Raw genomic sequence first — 23,063 nt, forward strand, 5'->3', positions numbered from 1 at the left:
TGCTGGTGCCGCTGCTTTAGCTGCTGGTGCTTTATTAGCTTTATAAGTTAATTAAGAACTTAAATTATATAATTATAATTATTTTGATTGATTGATTCATCATCAACGTCACAAAACATCATCCTCATTGTTATTGGATTAGTATCAACTACAAAAATTAATTTAAATGGCCTGGTTTGCCAACTTGAACTCGACAATTGATGTTTGATATTAATCTATTATATATAGTGTATATTAGGTTTTTAATTAATAAGGTTAATAAATAAACAGTTAGAATAGAAAATACTAATTGTAATAATTTGGAGCAAAATATCTCTTTTTAGCAGCAATACCATTGGAGGTTATATACAGTCACTGGTAAAAGTTGCCAATATGATAGACTTTGTTGTAATTAGTTAACTAAGAATTATTAAAATTCTTAAGTAGTTGTAAATGGTTTCATTAACTGATGAAAGTAAGAACTTTCACCATGCAGTATATACTGTAGTATCCAAAATACCTTATGGTAAAGTTACTAGTTATGGTAAGTAATAAGTCATAATTGTTGGACGCGTATATCTATAGTTTATCTATAGTTTATCTATACTTTACTAACATTATTTAACTATATATATAGGTCATATAGCATATTTATTAGGTAAACCACAGAATTCAAGACAAGTAGGATCTTCATTAAAACATTGTCATCTTATACTAAAATCTTTAAGAGATGAATTAACTCCCAATGAACGTGAAGATTATTTTAATCTTGATACTTTACCATGGTATAGAGTTATACTGAGTGTAGGGAAAATCTCTCCTCGATCAAATTCTAGTGGACAATTTTTACAAGCGGATAGACTTCGACTGGAAGGGGTAATTGTTCTGGCAGGTCATAAGATAGATTTAGATGAATTCGGATGGTTTCCCGATGAAATTGACTTGTAGAACAAATTAAATTCATATAATAAATATAATACATTTAGTCATTAAATAGTTTAGTTTAGTTTAGTTTATATATAATAAATTATCAGCATGAAACTGATTCTGTAGCAGGTTTCTTATCTTTTTTAGTTGTATGAGATTTAGATTTCTTACCATGACTTTCATTACCATTCTTTGACAGAGTAGTGTTATTAGAATTTGATTTCTTTCGATTAGAAGATTTAGGTTTATTATTATTGTCTTCTTTATTTAATCCCATTTGTTTTTGAACTTTCTTAGACTCTTCAGCCCACCATTTAGCAAATTCTTCTTCTTGTTGAATTTCCAGTAAAGTTTTCCGTTGAGATTCTTCTAATTTAACTCTTTCAAGTCTTAATGATTCTTGAATCATAACTTCAGTTAATGATGGAGTAGAATAAACTTTATTAAATTCTGCATCAAGTCTTACATTCCCATTCACTGATGCCACAGATGAAAATTGAATAGAACTTCCCACTCCTCCAGTACTAGAAGATGAACCCTTTCTTGACATCATTGAACTAGAATTAGATGATTTTCCATTATTAATTGGTTTTAATTTAGGTGCAATTGGTGTAGAACTTGAACTACTTCCTAATACTGGAAGATCATTTAAATTAGTACCAACATTAATTGTTTGAGTTACTTGTTTAGCCCAGGGATTTCCTGATATTTTACTGGATTCTGATTGTGATTGTGATTGAGGATCTTCTAATGATGATGCAGCCAATCTTTTTCTTTCCTTTTGAGATAATTTAACCACTGGCCCAATTTTTGCCTTTAATGTCTTTTTATTCCAATCTCCATTGGTTGTAATTTCAGCAGGTTTACCTAATATAGGTTGGAACTTTTCATTAAGTATGGGAGAACCTGAAGAATTCTTAGAAGCCCAATTTGAAAATGGACTGAGACCAGATACTTTAATTGGTTTTGTAATTGGTATTGGATCTAATGGAGGTTTAGTTGAAATTGAAGAATTCATACCATTTACAACTGAAGAACTTCTTGAAGGAGGAATTGAATTTGGTGGAGTTGGAGAAGGACTTGAAACAATAGAAGTAGCAGTAGAAGTAGCAGTACTAGTAGAAGCCTTTGATTTTCTTCTTTGTTTATTCAGAACAACTTCAAATCCATCATTATCATCAATAGCTATTGGACTAATAATTTGAGGACCTTTTTGTTTTGAAATAGTTTCTCTAAAATTTAATATATCATTAGTAAGATTAGAACTCTTTCGAGATTTTTTCTTTTTAATAGGATCTTTAGAAACCTTTTTAATTTCAAATTTACAATCAATTAATGGTTCAAATGCTAAACAACCTTTTCTATCACTTATAAAATATTCATTAAATGAATTTATATCATTTAAGAAAGTAGTTAATAAACCATTTGAATCAATTTCAAATGAATTAATTAACATTTCTTGATTAAGTTCACCCTTTTCATTAGCAAAATCAAGAATTTTACAATTTTGAAAATAATTTATTTGATGTTCTAATTTTTTTAAAACATCAAGAGATAAATCTTTTATAGATGAATCAAATAATAATATTTCTAAATTATTATAAATATACCAACAACAATTCATAAATAATTTAGGAGCTGATAAATAATCTGCATGAATTAATAATACCATAACATTATCTAATGATATAAAATCAATTATTGCAAGTTGACATAAAGATTTTAATTGAAATAATAATAATTCATCAGAAATTTCAATTAATTCTAAAATATCATTAATAAATTCATCTTGATCATAAAAATCATAACCAAAACAATCAAATAATTCAAAATCATTATAACCATATAAATGTCTTAAAATTATATTAAATTGAAATTTTGTTAATCCAGTAAAATCTAATTGTTTAGATTCTAATTCATTATCCCATCTAGTTGATAAAACCGTTTCAAAAAAGGCTGATCGAGCTTTTAAAATATATGAATGACATCTAATAAATCCATCATTTAATTTAACTATTACATCTCCAGAATCTTTATCTAATATACTTTTAAATGATTCCATATATTGTTCAATAGTAAATTCACTTCCAAATGAATTAGATATTTGAAAAATACTTAATAAATCAGAATATTCTTGAAAGATTTGTTTTAAATGTGGAGGATAAGTTTGTCTTGAAGTAAATCCTGACCATATATCAATTTTTTTACTTGTATATACGGCATATACTAATAATAAAATTGATTCAAATCTTAAATCATTATGAAATTCGATTATATTATTAATTGAATCATAAGTTACTTTATAAGATTCACTAATAAAATAATCACCTTCATGTTCAGGATTTAAAATTTTAAAAAATATTCGAGATCTAACTTCTAAAATATGTTTATGAACCCCAATAATTGTATCGGGATAATGTTTAAGTTTTATATAACAATCATAAGATTTACCACTATCATTAATTAAATGATTATTCTTATTAAATTTCTGAAGTAAATAAGGTAAATCAGATTGTAAAAGTCCAATAAGTGATTCAGATTCAGATTCAGTATCAAGGGTATTAATTAATTTTTCTCGTTTCATTCGATTTCTATCGAATTTATCATCATATTGAACCTTTAATAAATCAAATTGAATAATATCCGATTCATTATCTATTAAAGTATCTTCATTATCATCATCATCAATAAGTTCATTAATTAATGAATCATTAGGATATAAAAAATTAGATATATAAGTATGAAATTTATGATTAACTTGAAGTAATTGATGTTGTTTTCTAATTGAACTTGAATCAATTAATGGACATAAATATTCAATATCTTTAAAAAAATCATTCTTTTGTAATTTTAATGGTAAAATATCTATATCATCTCTTATAAATCCAAATGATAAAAAGTTTATATCACATGAAACTTTAACGATTTTATTTAAATTATCAATTCTTTTAAATTTACTTTGAGTTGAAGGTAAATAAGAAGCTGAAGACATTGAATTTTTTCTTTGAGATGATACCGATGATTTTAAAAATACTGATCCATTTCTTGTACATAAAACAATAGATCCATCACTTGAAACATCTATATCTGTAGCTAACATATCATGATCATAACCTTTCCAAACCGATGAATATTTTATATTTTTAATATCATTAATATTATTAATTGAAAAACTTAATACACTACCATTTTCTAATAATAAAGCACAATAATTTATACTACGAGTTACAACTTTTTTAATTCCAACAGCTTGAGTTAATTTTGTAGGAATAAATATATCAAAATGTTTATCAGAATTTGAACTAGTTGGAATTTTTGGTAATTTAAAATGTTGATAATTATAATAAATATGTATATCATTTTTAATTGTTACCACACAAGTACATAATTCATTAGTATCAATACTTTTAATTTCATCTCGAAGTTGAACTAATTTTGGAAAATTTTGAATTTCTCCTTTAAAAGTTTGATCAGATAATTTAACTTCAACATTGCCCTTAATTGATGGTATACCCATTTGTCCAATATTTAAACCCCAAAAGAATATTTCATTTTTGGTATATGCCACTGAATGAACTTTTGATACACAAATTCCAATTATATGATTATAATTTTTTTTTAAATCTCCTTGAACAAGTGTTGGAATTGATTCAAAAGTTTCTAAAAATCCTTTAGTTTGATTATATTTAATTGAAGTTTCTGATTCAATTCCTAATTGATGGAAACTATTTAATCCCCACGCATATACTTTATTATCAGTTGTTAAAGCAATTGAATGATTATTTGATATGGCCACTTCTCGAATTGATAAATTTGCATTATTAAAAAATTCAATTTTTTTAAATTTAAATGAATCATTTACATCATTAAATCCATGACCTAATCGACCTCTAGATCCTATTCCACTAGAATATAATTCACCTTCATGAGTTATAATTAATGAATGATTTTTAGAAATTGAAAATTGTTTATATCGAGGCTTTTTAAGAGCTCCTTGAATTGAATCAGTTTCATTGGTTTTAAATTTAAAAATATCATGACTTATCTTTGTAGGTAAAGATCTATCTCTTGAATCTCCTACTCCAAGTTGATTATTAGAATTAGATCCAAACAGATAAATTTCCGATCCACCTCTTTTAGGATTCCAAGATATTTGTGATATTCTATTAGAATCTCTTTTCTTATTAGGAATATTTTCATTATTATTATTATTATTATTATTATTATTGGTATTATTGGTATTAACTATTACATCATTTTTTATATCATTAGATCCCTCAATTGGTGTCCCAAATCTATAAGCTATATGAAATTCATTCTTTTCATTTATATATTGAGGTATCCATTTTAAATCTTTAAAATCATTACCTAATAATTGAATTGGTGCAACTCCATTTCTATCTTTATATCTTAAACATTCCATTAATAAATTATTATTTGAAATACTTAAATTAATTTTTGAACAATTCTTATAAAATTCAATTAAAATATTAAAACATATTAATCTTTTAAAATAAATACAATAATGTAAGCAATTCCATCCATTTTCATAATCTACAAGATTAAGTAAAGATTTAATTTCATTATTTTTTAATAAATTTCTTAAAAGATCATATCTATTACATAAAATTAATAAATGAAGTATTGTTCTACCAAATATATCTCGTTTAATAATATCATCTTTTGATAATTTTGATAAATTTTGATTAAAAGATAGCGAAGGTGATGGTGAATAATTAGGACTGGACTCTCTACTCATAATGTTTACCACATTTGTTATTAGTATTGACTTATAAAAGGTTATTGCTTATAGCTTATTGAATATGAATTATGAATATGGAATAGTTTATCCTGGTTGCTTTGCTTTCTTTGCTTTCTTTGCTTTCTTTACTTTGCTTGACTCATACGTGGTTTCCTTGATATCTGCTTTAGACCGACCCGATCTTTTTTCTGGTCAGAACCGGTCTAAGATGGCCGAGGTGGGACATATTGTGGGCGAGCGTGCGAGCATAGTTAAAGTTAAACGTGGTTAACTATGGCGATTGTGTTTGCGTGGTATATGAACGTGTATTATGGTATATGAGGGTTATACGTGTTTATGTATATACGTGTGTATGTATATATTATATATGTTATATACATACATATGTTATATATGATATATGTATTTATATATTTATACGTATATATGGTATGTCGTGTATATCGTAGTGTCTATATAGTATGATTAAGCTTCCGATTTAACGGTCGGATGAGATTTCATAGGCGATCTAATATCGGTCCCCAGCAATTCCGGGGTACTAAAATCTCCTAAATCATTTAATCTATCATCTACAGGTACAATTCCTTCCAGATCTTCATCCAGATCCGGTAAAAAGAATGAATTTGCAATAATTTTCTTTTTAATAGCAGTAATTTTACCAGTAGGTGGTAATCTTGGTCGAATATTTCTTTGCTTTTGAGGTAATTCTTCATCTTCAATTAATAATAATGAATTATCATCAGGTAAATCTGCTGGTTCACCTTTCTTTTTCTGTAATTTAATATAATGAGCTTTAGATTTCTCATTTAATTTACTATAAAATGGTCTTAATAATTTAATTTGTTTATCAACATCTGCTGCCGTTAAATATGATGGAATATATTCTTGTAAATCTTCATATTTATAACGTTTACTTGCTCCACCATTTGAACTATAAGAATTATTCAATCTTGCATGTAATAAATAAATTGGAATTGATGTACTAAGCATATTAAATTCTTTATCTAATCCTAATTCTTTGAATCCAAAAAAATCATCACCTAAATCATTTGAAAAATCTCCAGTCATAAATTGTTCACTATTATCTTCAAAACTTCTTTCATTAAAATTTTCTAATCCTGGTCTTAATAATTCTTTTAAAAAATTAGATAATTTATTTCGAAGATCTTTAAGTTTTTCTTGCAGTCGAATTATTCTTTCTTGAACATAAGTATATAAATCATCAGGTTTATTAACTCCATTTTCTAATAATGATAATAATAAAATTGAAGTATCATCAAGTTTATTTGAAGAATTTGATTCAGTATGTAATTTAAGTGATTTAATTAAATTACTCATATAAGTTTCAGCTAATTGAGTAAGTGTATTAACTGCAAATGGTTCAGTCTTTTCAAATCCGGTTTGCATGGCAATCTTACTAACATTTCTTCTTAATACAGCAAATTGAATTTGATTATTATAAGAATCATGATTAGGTAATTTAGATGCATTATCAACATCAACTTCTCTTATAGATTCAATTTCTGGTTGCTTCATTTGTGTATGATGAACAAATTGTTGAGTTTGCATTTGACGTATAAGTGATATTTTAAAACAAATCTTTCTAATTTCTTGAATTTCATGAATATTTTGAAAATATACTTTATTTAATCCTTTATCAGTTGGTAATACAAATGAAGATTTTAATTTAGATGCATCTCCATTAACTTGTTGTAATAATACATCAGCAAGTTTTTGTTCATTCTTTTCTTCTGTTTCTTTATCAATTCCACTATATTTAAATCCCGGAATTCCTCCAGTTAAATCATATTCTAATAAATAAGGTTCATCATTTTCTAAAAGACTTTGAGTTTTTGAAATTACTTCTTTATTACTTAAATATTGATTAAAATTTTTCATTTCATTTGATTGCCTTATAATAGCAGCTGCTTCAGGTTTAAGATGATAATTTTCATCAAATAATTCTGCTCGTTGTGAACAATAATTAGCTCTTGATTTGGCAGTTAATGATCTCCATGCTAATAATTCAGGATCAAATTCATCTTCTTCTTCAGTTACTCCATTTGCATCACCATTTAAATTATCATTATCCTCTTCATCTTCATCTTCATCTTCTGCATTAGTAGTATTCCCAGTTGCAGAAGGTAAAATTTCAGTACCAGGAGTTTCAGAACCTCCAACATTAGGAGAATCAACTACAGATGGTGCTAATGACATTGGAGTTCCTGGTTCAGTAGCTTCTGATTTAACTTGATCAGGTCGTGATCTTTTTCTACCCTTTTTCATTGATTTCCCACTTGCACTTGGAGTACTACCACCATTTTTTTCTTCTTCTAATTCTTCTTCCTTTTCAATATCACTACGATTTCTAATAGTTATATTGGGAATTGTAGGAATTAATTTTAAAGTTTTCTTTTGCATTGCAACCGCATGAGTTCTCATAAAATGTTTTGGATCTGCATTATAAGTTAAACAATTAGACCAAATTAATAATAAATCATCAACAAATTCTTGTTTAGAATTATATGAAAATCCTTTTAATTTCTTCATAACTGTATTAAGATCCATTGGCTTTTTAATTATAAGTCCATAATTTGGAGCTTCTCTTTTAGAAACTTTATTTAAAAATGGTGTTGAATGTTCAGTATAACCTCTTAATTCCAGAACAACTTTTTCACAAGCTTCATATAATTCTTCTTGACCAACTCTTTCATTGCTTGCCCATTTACCTCGATTTTTTCTTACATCCATAAAAAGTGATCTTAATTCATGATCATTTAATGGAACATCATCTCTTTTCAGTTTAATTGTATTTAATAAATGTTGAAGACTTGTGCTACCTGCGCCTAAATTTATGCCTGCCATTGGTTCATCTAAACTAGATGAATTTCCATTATTATTATTATTTTCATTATCACCTTGATTATTCTTAGAATCTTCAAGTTGTAAATCTGATTTCTCTAATTTTCTACGTTTAATTAATGTTTCTCGATCATATTCAAAATTATGATATACTTTGTTAAATTCTCGAATCAATTTATCTTGATCTTCTATGGCTGTAATATCTTTAATATTATTATTGGAATTATTAGAATTATTAGAATTATTATGATTTATATGAGAATTTTCTGGAGTTGTTTGTGAATCATTACTGGAAGAATCTTGTGAGTTATTATTATTGTTATTATTGTTGTTTGAAGTGACAGATTTAAATATTCCTATCGGTATTTCTAAAATGACTTGATTTTCATCATTATATTGTAAGTCAGGCTTATCTTCTCCATCAATCATATCCACATCTTTGGTTTCTTCTTCCTTCTTCTTGTTTTCTTCTCCTTCCTTTTCTCCGTCTTCATCGTCATCATCATCATCATCATAATCATCCTCTTCTTCTCTTACTTTAACAGGAGCAGATTCTTTCTCTGTGACTTCTGTCTTATCATTATTTTTCTCACCATCATCTAGAGGTAGTTCATCAAGATTATCTATCAATTCAAAGTCATCGGATACTTCTTCTATATTATCAATAGATTCATCTAAATCCTTTGCATTATAATAATAATCAATAGCCTTTTCCCATAGTAAATACCGTATATGTAAAGCCAACATCTTAATATTTTTTGACCCTTCCTCAAATTGAATCTCCGGTTCTTCAACTTCATTTTCTTTCTCATCTTGACTACCATTTTTCTCTTTTGTCTCTTCGTCTTCCTCATGAGTTTCATTTATAGATTGGTGATCTTCACTATTATTATTATTATTATTTTTAATAAATTTTACAAAACAATCACCTTCAAGGAAATGTGACCAAAGTTTAAAATCATTTCTTGTTAGTATTTGATCTAAGATTTTATATTGATATTCATTAAGAAATACTTCAAAGAATTTCGATTCATGTAATTTTTTAGCTAATTCAAATAATCTCCGATTATTATTGAATTGGAATGTTGTTAATTTATTCATGATATATTTTTATAAATTTATTTTTACAGCAATTAAAATCACTAATTATAACTCGAGTAAATTTTTTTATGAGTATATGTGTACAAATTTAACTTAATTCGTTTTTATAAAATTGAACTGGTGATAATTATTACTTACGTATATAGTATATATACACACACATATATTTTATTTATATATATATTATGGGTATTATACTTATACTATTAGTTACAAATATCTTTATTAGTTTGAATTGGATATTGTAACAAATTAATATTAATGGATTCAGAATGTTTATTGGAATAGATCCCCACAATTTATTTGATGGATTCTATCACCTGGAGATAGATTATACTGTGAATAATTATAATGCTTTAGTATTAACTATGATTTTTTAATATGGTTGAGATTTTTTTAGGTCTCGAAAAATTCACGTCGCTTTGGGTGCGATTTGCATTTTTCACTACTGCTAATAAATGTTTTTTCTACAATCTACAATTACTTAGTTCTACAACATAATCATAATTATAATAAAATATGGTTTATCATTAGCCATTCATTGTTTCTATTATTCAAAATATTTAATGATAAAATTAAACATAGAGATGTTCAATTTAACATAACATAATATAACTTTAAGTTGATATAACATAATGCAAACCTGTCTTCTTATTATATAAATTCTTTTGTTAAATAGTAGGTTGATTAATTAATTTATTCATTAAAAAATGTTACTAAAATTGATAACTCTATAGTTCGTTATATTAAAATTAAAATTAAAATTGGACAATAAAAAATTTCATACGTAAAGAATTTGAACCAAAAGGAAAATTAGTCTAGTTTAGTCTAATATAGTCTAAACAGCATATTTCTTTGTCCATTCTTTAGCAGTGGCTTCATATTTGGCTCTATCTTGTTTATAAATATGGGCTATTTCAGGTACCAACGGATCATCAGGATTAGCATCTGTTAAAAGAGAACAAATAGATAATAATACTTTTGAGATAGTTAATGCCGGAGACCATTGATCTTTTAATATATCCAAACAGATATTACCATTACCATTAATATTCGGATGATAAATTTTGGTGGTGAAGGCAATCTTAGGTGGTTTAAATGGATAGTCAGTTGGGAAATGAATTGATAAAAAGAATACACCACCGGCATATGGAGAATCTGGAGGACCCATGATAGATGCTTGCCAATGATATAAATCGTCACCAACTGGACCAGCGGAACATGAAGATGGTGGATCTCTATAATAATTATTTGTTAGTAAATTAAATCTTTATATAAATATATAGATATCCCTTTCATTATTAAATCATTCTCATATTATGATATATCCTTTTGAAATAGTGGTGATTTATACTCGTCAGACCTCTTACTGGGAAAAAATACACGAACTAAAAAATGAACGTCCAGTGGATGAAGGATGAGCGAGCGAGCGAGTGAGTGATCAAATGATTCAACTATTAAACCACTATAGAATGATATGATATATTGATCATATGATTAGTAGTATATTACTAATATTAACTTTAACGCTGAGTCTCAACTATTGATTATAAAAGTGGGTGGAGTGACAAGTGCGGTAAATCAGACAAATTATGAGACTGAGACTGACACTGAGAATTAGTGAAACTGAGAATGAGATAAGCTCTAAAAGGGTAAATGATAGGGGCAAAAAAATTATAGTACATACCTTCCTAAGTCGGCTAACTCTTTGTTAATACGCTTTAACGACATGGTTTAGATAATGATGATTGTATGTAGATTATATGGAAGTAGATAATGTGAAGTATCTTATAAATCAAAGAAAAGGAAAGGAAAGGAAAGGAAAGGGAAGGAAAAGAAAAGAAAGGTGTTATAATTGGAAGTGCGTAGAAAAAATCCGTAACTCTATGGGTAACCTGTAAACCGTTAGCGCTGGATTTCGTAAGCATTTACAGGTTTTTTCTAATGGATTTATAGTGATCTCACAATGGAATTCAGTAGAACCTTAAGGAAAATCAGTCTGGTTTTTACTGCGACTCTCAGTAACTGGTAGTATGACATGCAAGGTAAGCAAGTCATGTGATTCATAGCCCCAAAATATCATGTATGTATATAAATTCTATAATACAGTAACTTACATGATTGCAAATTATTGTAATGTTGTTTACCTGATTTGTTTACATTCTATTATCAGTACTATAATTAGTTGCGTATTAAAATAACCACTTGACCCTCCACCAACCCTCGCTACCATATGTACAATGTACAATATACAATATACAATATACAATATACAAGTGTAACTGTACAAGTATTTATATTTACTTGACTTAACTTTACTTTACTATTCTTTACTTTACTAATGGGAAAATACTTTAACCCATTCGATATTACATTAGATCAGTTATATACTTGTCTACTGTGATCTCAATATATATATTGTAGACCAACATTAATATGAATCTAACCTAAGGTCCCGGCTAGCCCAAAAAAAAATATTACTCGCTAAGGGAAATATTTGCCCTTTACGACTCAACTCACTAAGTAAAGGTTAGCGAAGTATGGGGATAATCCTGTAAAGTGGATGAGACAGTGTAATATTTTTCAATTCTATCTTATAATAACATCAAGTGAATTTGGTCTTAATTCTACTAGTCACTATATAACTTACGTTAGGGTCAATAACAATCAATAATCTTAATCCACTACATAGTTTTAGGTTTAACTCAAGCGATAATATTTTTTTTTAAAGCTAACTTTTTCATCAATTGATTGTTAATAATTACATCTAATTATAATTATAATTACAATTACAATACTAATACTAATACTAATATTAATACTACAGAACTATAACCTTCCGCAAATACATATATAGCTCGAATGTTAGTGACTTTCAGTTCAAAGTCAAAGAAGCAAAATATAAATAAGGATATAGTACGATCAGACTCACATCTGAAAATTAATTCAACTTCAACTACAACTACAACTTCAACTGCAACTTCATCTTCATCACCATTAGAAAATTCATCCTTACCATCTTCTGATATTAAATCTAATACTAATAGAATATCAAAACCAACTACCAAAAATAATAATAATAATGTTAATATTAAAAAAAGAGAATTTCCTATAGAATCAGTGTTTGACCCCGCAAACTCACCTTCATCATCAATTAATTCATCATTTAAAGTAATTAATAGTTCAACTGATTTATTTTCATTTAAAAATTCAAAACGATCACGGGATGGTTGTTTAACGTGTAAAATTAGAAAGAAGAAATGTGATGAAATTAAACCAATATGTTCAGCATGTTTAAGACTTAAAAAGGAATGTTTTTGGATTGATTCTCAAATGTCCGAAGATCAAATTCGTCAACTTAAAAGTAAAGTCATAGCTGAAGAGAGTAATAATAAATTGAGAAAGAGAAAATCAAAGTCATCATCAAATAATATATATAATAATGATATTGTAAGAGAATCTATATCTTCTTACTCACCAGCTCCAGTTCCAGTTCCAGTTCATGATTCAACAAACATACAACATCCGATTCCATTATCAAATTCAAATTCAGATACACGACAACATCATCCAATGATAGTGTCTACCTCCTCAATATCATCCGTAGAATCAAAGTCTCCTGATGATTTATATTCTTCAGTTAGAATAAATCCATCTCCGTCCAATTATATAACGTCAAACAATTCTCCTGGGAATATCGATCATTTATATCAATTTGAAACTCATATTCATGATAGAGGTATTCTGATAACTAAAGTGCCTCCCTCTAGTAGTAATGTGAATTCTCCATCTGTTATTCCTGAAAGTCCGAAATTGTTTCAATACAACAGTTCAGATTTAAGATCAACAATATCACCAACTGCCAGGCATATAAATGGTACTACTCGTAGACCAAGCAATATCATTAGTACTAGTAATAACAACAATAACAACAATAACAACACCAATAATAATAATACTAACAATTTACTTGGTAATTATGCATTGCTGCCTAATTCTCCAACTATCAAAAGTTTAATGAATCCATTAATTCAACAAGAAAGGAAGATTGAAAATGAAGCAAAGGCTCAAGAACATAATAATCAACATAAAGATTGTTCTCCTCCTCCCTTAGACTTAGATTCTAGTCGATCACCTCCTCCATTATCACCAACTGGTTTCTTAAATTTTATTCGTGATTTAAGTGGAAACAATCATATCAGTATCCCAAATGATGATCCTTCCAATAAGATAACGTTACTTAATGATGAAAACAGTAACAATAATGATGATAATGAAAATAACGATAACGATAACAATGATAATAATAATGATGATGATGATGATAATAATGTAAGAGATATTAATTCCACAACTCCTTCTGAATTTAAAGATTTGATAATAAATTCTCTGAATTTTTCATCTGTAATGGAATCAATGGGATTTGGAGGTATGAATAATGATACTTATGGATTAAGTCCATCTCAAAGTAGTACTAATCTTCATGGACTTTCACCTTCTAATTACAGTAATTTAATATCGAATTTAGCTTCAATATTAACTCCAAGTCCAAAATATAATCCCTCTCATTTACCTGAATTATCAGATGCAAGTAGTTCATATCTATATAATTATTATGTTGATGTATTATCACGTAAGATTTCAATAGCTCCAGTTTCTCAAAATGATTCTAATTCATATCAAAAAGTATTTTTACCTTTAGCTCATAAAGATAAAGGAGTTCTTTATGGAATTTTAGCATGGGCTGGATTTTATTTAGGAGGTTCATGGGCAGAAGAAGGAGTTAAATATGTTAATCTTGCTTTAGAACATCTTAGTGGATCATTAGATAAAGAAGAAAAATCATCACTTATAAGACATTATCATGATGATAGACAATCAATAATAAATAAATTAGCAACATTATTAATTTTATGTGGAGCAGAAATTTGTAAAGGAGATGTTAAATATTGGTCAGTTTATTTAAGATGGGGATGGAAAATTTTAAGTTCAAATGGAGGAATTTTAAATTTTAATAATCTGAAGGAAGAACATTGGTTAATTTCAAATTTTGCTTATCATGATTTATTGGCTAGTTCATCAAGTGAAAGAGGTACATATTTTACTTCAAAAGAATATGATACAATTTTTCTTGATAAAGAAGGTCATTCAAGAGGTAATTTAAATCCTTTATTAGGAGTTTCTAAAAAGCTTTATCGAATTATTGGTGATATTAGTACATTAGTATATGAAACTAAAAAGACATTAAATCTGTATTATAAACGAGATTCACCAAATGAATTTGATATTTCTGATTCACCTGCTAGTCCAACATTACTGCTTGATATTGATAATGATTCTGATACTAGTGAACATGGAAAAGTTAGTATAATGCTTCATACAATTGTAGAAAAGGCTCATAATTTAGAACAAGAAATTGATAATGCTAGACCAACAACTACTGATTTAGAAGGTTTAACTGATGAAGAATTAGAATTACAATTAACATTATTTGAAGCATTTCAATTAAGTGCTAAATTATTTCTTAAACAAGCCATTATGAAATGCAATCCATCAATGCTTGAATGTCAAATTCTTAATAATGATTTATTAAAATGTATTGATATATTATTAGATTCTCCTGTACAAGCATCACTTGTATTTCCTATTTTTATTTCAGGAATTCATTGTGTTTCTAAACTTGATCGAGATATTATGAAGGAAAGAGTTGAAAATTTTATTAAATTATATGGTCCTTGGAATGTTAGAAGAGCTAAATATTTAATGGAGAAGGTATGGCAAAATAATAAAGATGGTAATATGGTAGTAGATTGGCATTCTATTTTACGAGAATTAGATTGGGATATTAATTTTGCTTAGACTACAATTGATTAGTTTAGTTAACTAATTAAATAATTATTTATTATATATGTATAGTTTAATTAAATTAATAATTTATACTAATTGGTATATTGTTATTCACGTGACTCTGCATATGATCCTGTGGTCGTGTAAAATGGCAAACTATCCTCGAAAAATTTCCGATGGTACACTAAAAAAAAATTGCTAGAGATGAGGAAAGAAATTTTCAACCTGAGTACATATAATAATTAAAAATACCTGAAGTATCTAAATTACTAAGTCACTTATAAAACCCAAAGATGGCTGGATTGGATTATCTTCTATTTGAAGAAGCTACCGGGTACGGTATCTTCAAGGTTTTAATTCAACAAGATGATATTGCTTCCAGACTGAAAGAAGTTCAAGAAGCTTCTAATGATTTAGGGAAATTTTCAAAGATGATTGAATTAGTATCTTTTGCTCCATTTAAAGGTGCTGCTCAAGCTTTAGAAAATGCCAATGATATTTCTGAAGGTTTAGTATCTGATTATTTAAAATCAATTTTAGAACTCAATTTACCAAAGGGTTCAGAAAAGAATAAAATTAGTCTTGGTGTATCCGATAAAAATTTAGGTCCATCAATTAAAGAAGTTTTCCCATATGTTGATTGTTTATCAAATGAAATTGTTCAAGATTTCTTAAGAGGTATAAGAGTTCATGGTTCTAAATTATTTAAAGATTTACAAGATGGTGATATTGAAAGAGCTCAATTAGGTTTAGGTCATGCCTTTTCAAGAGCTAAAGTTAAGTTTTCAGTTCAAAAGAATGATAATCATATTATTCAAGCTATTGCTTTATTGGATCAATTAGATAAAGATATTAATACTTTCTCCATGAGAGTTAAAGAATGGTACGGATGGCACTTTCCTGAATTGGCCAAGATTGTTCCTGATAATTATACATATGCTAAATTAGCTTTAACTATTAAAGATAAAGCTTCATTATCGGATGAATCTTTACATGATGTTGCTGCATTAGTTAATGAAGATTCAGGTCTTGCTCAAAGAATTATTGATAATGCTAGAATCTCTATGGGTCAAGATATTAGTGAACAAGATATGGAAAATGTTTCTACTTTTGCTGAAAGAGTTGTTAATATTTCTGATTATCGTTCTAAATTATTCCAATATTTAACTGATAAGATGCATACTGTTGCTCCAAATTTATCAACTTTAATTGGTGAAGTTGTTGGTGCTAGATTAATTTCTCATGCTGGTTCTTTAACTAACTTGTCTAAACAAGCTGCTTCTACTGTTCAAATCTTAGGAGCTGAAAAAGCTTTATTCAGAGCTTTAAAGACTAAAGGTAATACTCCAAAGTATGGTTTAATTTATCATTCATCCTTCATTGGTAAGGCTTCTGCTAAGAATAAGGGTAGAATTTCAAGATATTTAGCTAACAAGTGTTCTATTGCATCAAGAATTGATAATTATTCCGATGAACCATCAACTGCTTTTGGTGAAGTATTAAAGAAACAAGTTGAAGAAAGATTAAACTTTTACGATACTGGTGCTCCACCAATGAAAAACTCAGATGCCATTAAAGCTGCTTTAGCATTAACTGGAACTAGTGATTTAATTGATGAACCAGTAGTTGAAGAAAAGAAGGAAAAGAAGGAAAAGAAAGACAAATCCGAGAAGAAGGAAAAGAAAGAAAAGAAAGACAAGAAAGAAAAATCTGAAAAGAAAGATAAGAAAGAAAAGAAGAGAAAATCAGATGATAATGAAGAATCCCCAAAGAAGAAGAAGAAGAAGTCAAAGGATTAAATCATCACTCATATCTAATGAAACAGTCAGCATTTATTTCTTAAACACTTGTTTTATTCTTAGTTTTTGACATTACGAGTCTTAAGCTTTGTTTTTTGTAAAATATAGCCATTTTTTATATTGCATGTTAATATATCTATTTAGAACGGAAATCACTGTAAATTACATATCTCTTTTAATCCTTCATAAAATCACAGACCACTCTATAGGGGGCTTAGAGTATTAGAGACGAAGCAACATAATAGAATATATTCGTAAACAGGAAATGGTTTATATATTATTACATACAAAAACTAGAGAATAGAGGATTAATCATATTGAAGAAAGTCAATATCAAAAACAAGTAAAAAATAGGATGCAAGACAACCAGCTTTATTTCATGCAGAATTCCTATAAGTTTGAAGTAATTTCTGTTGAAGCAATTGGTTCCGCGATAGGTTTCTCTTCATCTAATTCGCCGCTCTTATCTTTATTACCAGAAACGACATTAGCAACAATTTTGACAGTACGAGATAATTCACTACTTCCATCAACTTTGCTTACTTTTGCTGTCTTTGGGAAATGATTATCAATAAACTTTTCCAAAGTTTCATTAAAAGGTCCGACTAAAGCATCAGCTTGTGTAGTAATAATTGATTTACCAGTAGCATCGTCATAAACTGTATGATGAATCTTTTCCTTTATATCTTCAGCGGCTTTAGAAACAGGTTCAACTAAAGTTTTATTAACTTTATCATTAACAGTGGTATTAACTGAGTTGACAACATTATGAACTTCTTCCACGGCACCATTGATGGGTCTAGTTATTGGACCAGTCAAATGATTCACTTCTAGAGTCTTTAAACTTGGAACAAATTTATCAACTTGATTCAAAACAGAATCGGCAAGGCTATCGCCAGTATCTACCGCCAATTTAATTGGTTGAATTTCTCTCAAAGTTTTCAAAGTAGGAGATACAGCGTGAACTACCGTTTTGGTATAAGGAATTGAATAAATAGCCGATTTAGTTGAATTTACAATTGGATATTGTTGAACATGCTTAAGAAATAATGATCTTCCTTTATCGTTTTCTTCACTAGAAGCTGGTTCTGTAATAGGCAAGTTGCCAATAACTTGAGTTTGAGCAGACATTGATTCTCGCTAGCTATTTGATGTTATGATATAGATGAATAACAAATAAGAAGAAGAAGAAGTATATATAAAATTACATTTCGATAAGCGCTGTTAACCCTCTTTTTTATACTCTCAAAATTGTTGCGAAAAGAAAAATGTATTTTTTAACTATGAAAATCAATAGATCCATCAGAACTACCGGTCGAATAGTGATCTATATGAAACAATATATCCTCTGAAGCATTCTCATAAAAATGTGGATCATGTGTAGTCTCTTGAATTTCATTGGTTGAAGAGATATTTAAATGATTTTCTTGGTCAAATTCTAATTTCACACTAGTATAGGGAGATTCTTCACGGGTCTGTTGGTCTCCCTGATCTTGTAAGAAATAAGGATTGTCAAAATCATAACTTGGGGACTTTTGGAATTCTGGCAATTGAAAATTATTTTCTTTTTTGATTTTTGGTGAATGAAGAGAGGGGGTTGGAGATGGTTCTAATTCTCTGGTTCTTTTTCTTTTTCTATTTCTATTTCTATTTCTATCTCTTCTCTCTCTTTCACTTGCTTCCAAGATTGGTCCTTGATCAAGAGTGTTTTCTGGAGAAACTGATCTGGATAACAGTTCCGGAGTTGTCAACACACTGGAATGTTCACTTTTTAAAGCAAAAACTTTATTATTTATATCAGTTAACTTAATTTTACTTGCCATGATAGTTCCATGACATACAGAATCCCTGAGTTTACTGACTGGAAGTATAATGGAATAATTTGTTATCTGAACCTTATCTTTTTGTTTTAATTCCTTGAATATTGGGTCAAGATGTCTATCTTTATTGAAAAATAATCTTTCATATGCGGCAATGTAGTAAACCTCGTCTAAAATTCGTTGGCTGATTTCTCTTTTGAATTTCATGGATGATGTAGAGCTTCTTAAACTCTCTAAATAAAACTTGTTATTTCTTATTATTTGGATTAATAACTCAACTCTTCCACGTTTGTCTAAATGATCTGGTTCAATATGATCAGTAGTTTCCGGCCACCAGGGAGGTCTGGATGAATTTTGATCTCTATATGGAAATCGTGCTTGTTTATTAGGTTCAGCAACCTTTATCCATCTTTTTGCAATTTCCTTACAAGTATTTTGATTTATACAATGGAATAAATCTTGATATTGTCTTATTAAATTGGAGGTAGTTTTCTTATCAATGTATAATTCTTCAACATGAACTAGTACGGGTCGAATAGTGACAATACGAATGCGTTCCGTTGATAATAATTTGTGAACTTCAGATATTTGAGCGTCTGTAAAATGGGAAGAGTAAGAAATTCTTAGTTCTGATTCTTCATGGTTGGATTGTGTAATTAAAACGAACTTTGTCTTCTTTTGTGTTGATATTTCCTCAAGATACTTAACAATTTTCGTTAAATTGAGATGTGATTTGGGCACCATATTTAACTCTGAAATTTCCGAAGGAAGTCAGTGACATGTCGTTGTTATTTATCATGACTTGTGAGGGTACTCGTATTTATAAATACAGATTCATGAGAGTAAATGTTTCAAATTTGTCGCACATCAAATTTATTTTGCAGTCATTTTTTTCATGCGACTATATATAGACGAATAGATATATATTGAGAGTTGTTTGAGAATAGTTTCAAGCTAATCAAATAAAACTGTATAAACTTTACTCCATATTGGAGCTTTTCTGAATTTCTCTTTCTGTTCGAGGTTTTCTAATTCCAAAATCTCTGGGTCATAAATTACTCTACCTTCGTCAAGTTCAATTTGATCGATCTTTTTATACCATTTCCAATTTTTAGTGTATAATTTATGGCCAATATAACAAACCAAGAACATTGGAACAGCCAAGTAATTTTCAAAGAAGGAATTAACGCTTGGTTTTCCATCTCCTCCAACTGGCCAAAGAGCGACCCAAAATTGACCTATAAGAATAAGTGTGTTAATAATTATAGAAACCCACGATCCGATAACACCAGTAGGTGAAACATATGCCAAAGTATTTAAAGAAATTCCTTTATGTTTTAAACAAGCTCTGAATCTTAAATGGCAAATACAAATAGATAACCAAACAAAAACAAAACTTAAGGCAGAAAGTGATAATAACCAGGTGAAGACTGTTTCCTCTTGATCATAGGCTGCAATATAAGCAAAGAATGTGCATAAAACAGTGAGCAACCAGGCACGTAAAGGTCTACCATTTCTATCTATATAGTTCAACCATTTAGGTCCCAATCCCTGTTCTGATAAAGACTGGATTAAACGTGGACTACTATACATGGCAGCAGTAGCAACTGATGTAACCGAAACTAAGATGACAGCATTAATAATATGGGGTAAAACCTTAACCCCATGCATTTCTGCTGCAATTACATAAGGAGATGCATGAGTGGCACTTCCACCTGAACCCAATAATCTATCTGAAGTATATGGTACCAATAAACCAACCATACATAATGATCCTAAAAACAAAACTATTACCTTATAGTAAACGAATTTAGAAGCACACTTAATAGCAACTCTAGGATTCTTGACTTCAGCACAAGACAAAGAGATGAATTCAGAACCTCCTAACGAAAATGCACCAGTTACAAAGACTGAAACTACACCTTTGAAATCAGTAATAGCACCTGGGTCATGATAGTATCTACCACCAATGAATCCTTCAGGGCCACCACCTAAATTAATGACTAGACCAAAAATAACAAATCCTGTTAACATAAGTACTTTAATGGAATTCATTATAAATTCAGCTTCAGCATAACCTTTAGAACCTGCTAAATTAATAGAAACTATAATAATGAAGAATATAGTTACAAAGATATCAGGATTAATAGATGTAGTCCAGAACTTAATTGTCATGGAAGCGGTGACTAATTCTAATGAGATAACTGTAATCCATTGGAAGGCATAGTTCCATCCCAAAGCAAATCCAATCGAATCATCTATGAATTTAGCATAATATGACTGAAACCCACCAGGTAAACCACTGTAAGCAATACTTAACTCACTTACTGAATTAACAGTAGGAACCAACATAATAAATCCAACTATGGCATATCCAATCAAAGTACCAGCGGGTCCTGCTGCTCTGAGTCTAGCACCTGCACCCACAAGTAATCCTGTCCCCAAACCAGTGGAGAGAGACATCAAACGTAAGTGCCTTTTTGTAATCGATTTATCTAGTGAATCTTCAGTCTTCTCTGTAGGAGTAGCTCTTTTGAATGAGTCTTTAAAATTTTGCCATCTTGAAGTAGTCGAATCATTTGTTCTATTGAAAGATGACAGAGATTCTAATTCCAGGATAGAAGCTTTTTCAAAATTAGAATTTTTGTTTTCATGATTACTTGATATTACAGTAGCTTGATTTTCGTGAATACTTGACATTACTTTTGTTTAAGAGAACGATGTAATAAATAAATAAATAAGATAAAATGCAACGGAAATTCTTGATAAGTATATGCTTGATGAAAAATATGGGGTAAAATGAGGAAACTGGAGCTTATAAAAGAGAAATATTTTACGAGAATAAAAGGAATTAAACTAGTCCGGAAAGCGATGAGTTTAAGATAATATAAAATTAGTTATTGTATCATTCCGTTATAATTTAAATATTATTAGTCCTTGATTCCTGGACACTATTTTTTACCTGCAGTGTACTTTGTTAGTGAAAGATTTCTTCTTGGATAAGTTGCGTTTCCTATGACGCTTTGGATTTTGCACCAATTTTTTTCTTTTTCTTATTGTGCTCTGCGCGGCAATTTCAAAGAATTCTTATGAGGTAAAACCAAGCGAGAAGAATAAAGAAAGAAGACTTCATAATATTAATAGAAAAATTTTCCTATATTAATATGCCCCACTCCAGCCGAAGCTAATGGGCAGTGTAATGTGTAATGTATAATGCAAAAAATAACTTCGCAAGAATCACAATATCGAGGTACTTTGCCAAGATAGATCTTGGGGCCCTTGAATGATGACCACTAAGGAATCGGGAGATATTCATGTCGAGGTTAAAGTGAACCGAACCGATATATTTAAATATAATGACAGGGTGATGCCTATGTCAAATATAAGAATGGTAATTAAATAGTATTGGTTATTGTTAAAACGCAAATTAGCTAAGCAAACGCCGCAGACAAATTCTTAGTTTTGCGCTTTAATTTGCGGCCGATTTGCGGTTACGGCATTTTAGGTTGAACTGAAAATTCTCCTAAATTTTCTTAGTATAGCGTGATTGACATAGTGGGGCAGCAATTTATTCTTCATTGTGAAACCTGTTCTAAAATAATTAACGGACTCTTGCGGAGTCCAATTGGATCAGCTTTATCGTACTGATTGTTTAAGGAATGTAGTAGGAGATACAATACAAAGTGAAAAAATTGTTAGTTGAACTACATTAATATAATTGGGTTGAGGTGCCTGAAACTCGGAGAATCATTTTAGTAACAGTTTAACGGGATTAATAAAACTAAGAGATCCAAAAATTGTTGAGATAAGCCTGCTAAATTCTAACTAGATAATTAAGCAGTTGCATTTGATGGCTAGAGTATAAATAATGTCAATAAATAGATGCAAATATATACAGTAATTAGTTTGCGAAATTTTACTAGTGCCTCCTGGTCCCTTTTTTATGGGGAAGAATCTCGATTTATT

General features: G+C 28.9%; 9 protein-coding genes across 9 annotated transcripts; 3 read left to right on the forward strand and 6 right to left on the reverse strand. All coding sequences in view use genetic code 12, as the record gives it.

Annotated features, from left to right (window-relative positions):
• The first annotated feature begins 239 nt into the window (after nt 1-239).
• On the forward strand, nt 240-968 carry RJT21DRAFT_48934 (uncharacterized protein). The gene is made up of 2 exons (XM_064884794.1): nt 240-523; nt 617-968. Exons 1-2 carry the CDS (start codon nt 433-435, stop codon nt 925-927), a joined length of 402 nt encoding a protein of 133 aa, XP_064736615.1. The 5' UTR covers nt 240-432; the 3' UTR covers nt 928-968.
• On the reverse strand, nt 963-6,051 carry RJT21DRAFT_122121 (uncharacterized protein). The gene has a single exon (XM_064882298.1). It carries the CDS (start codon nt 5,663-5,665, stop codon nt 1,010-1,012), a length of 4,656 nt encoding a protein of 1,551 aa, XP_064736616.1. The 5' UTR covers nt 5,666-6,051; the 3' UTR covers nt 963-1,009.
• SPT7 (SAGA histone acetyltransferase complex subunit) lies at nt 5,995-9,545 on the reverse strand. Its single transcript, XM_064882299.1, has one exon. The coding sequence runs from the start codon at nt 9,275-9,277 to the stop codon at nt 6,134-6,136; it is 3,144 nt and encodes a 1,047-aa protein (XP_064736617.1). The 5' UTR covers nt 9,278-9,545; the 3' UTR covers nt 5,995-6,133.
• Nucleotides 9,546-10,050: 505 nt separating this feature from the next.
• On the reverse strand, nt 10,051-11,526 carry UBC4 (E2 ubiquitin-conjugating protein). The gene is made up of 2 exons (XM_064884795.1): nt 11,319-11,526; nt 10,051-10,869 (listed from the first exon to the last, which is right to left on the reverse strand). The coding sequence occupies exons 1-2, from the start codon at nt 11,360-11,362 to the stop codon at nt 10,470-10,472; spliced, it is 444 nt and encodes a 147-aa protein (XP_064736618.1). The 5' UTR covers nt 11,363-11,526; the 3' UTR covers nt 10,051-10,469.
• Nucleotides 11,527-12,424: 898 nt separating this feature from the next.
• UGA3 (Uga3p) lies at nt 12,425-15,570 on the forward strand. Its single transcript, XM_064882300.1, has one exon. The coding sequence runs from the start codon at nt 12,494-12,496 to the stop codon at nt 15,488-15,490; it is 2,997 nt and encodes a 998-aa protein (XP_064736619.1). The 5' UTR covers nt 12,425-12,493; the 3' UTR covers nt 15,491-15,570.
• An 86-nt stretch (nt 15,571-15,656) lies between these two features.
• On the forward strand, nt 15,657-17,432 carry SIK1 (snoRNP complex protein). Its single transcript, XM_064882301.1, has one exon. The coding sequence runs from the start codon at nt 15,772-15,774 to the stop codon at nt 17,275-17,277; it is 1,506 nt and encodes a 501-aa protein (XP_064736620.1). The 5' UTR covers nt 15,657-15,771; the 3' UTR covers nt 17,278-17,432.
• A 6-nt stretch (nt 17,433-17,438) lies between these two features.
• RJT21DRAFT_133330 (uncharacterized protein) lies at nt 17,439-18,408 on the reverse strand (the record flags this gene model as incomplete). The annotated part of the gene is made up of 1 exon (XM_064883189.1): nt 17,439-18,408. The coding sequence occupies one exon, from the start codon at nt 18,406-18,408 to the stop codon at nt 17,668-17,670; it is 741 nt and encodes a 246-aa protein (XP_064736621.1). The 3' UTR covers nt 17,439-17,667.
• On the reverse strand, nt 18,199-19,946 carry RJT21DRAFT_49001 (uncharacterized protein). Its single transcript, XM_064884797.1, has one exon. The coding sequence runs from the start codon at nt 19,839-19,841 to the stop codon at nt 18,555-18,557; it is 1,287 nt and encodes a 428-aa protein (XP_064736622.1). The 5' UTR covers nt 19,842-19,946; the 3' UTR covers nt 18,199-18,554.
• Nucleotides 19,947-19,957: 11 nt separating this feature from the next.
• On the reverse strand, nt 19,958-21,908 carry RJT21DRAFT_108602 (general amino acid permease AGP1). The gene has a single exon (XM_064879879.1). It carries the CDS (start codon nt 21,795-21,797, stop codon nt 20,052-20,054), a length of 1,746 nt encoding a protein of 581 aa, XP_064736623.1. The 5' UTR covers nt 21,798-21,908; the 3' UTR covers nt 19,958-20,051.
• Between the last annotated feature and the right edge of the window lie 1,155 nt (nt 21,909-23,063).

The sequence above is a fragment of the Scheffersomyces amazonensis genome (genome assembly GCF_036850825.1).
Source record: "Scheffersomyces amazonensis strain UFMG-HMD-26.3 chromosome Unknown RJT21scaffold_6, whole genome shotgun sequence".
NCBI lineage: Eukaryota > Fungi > Ascomycota > Pichiomycetes > Serinales > Debaryomycetaceae > Scheffersomyces > Scheffersomyces amazonensis.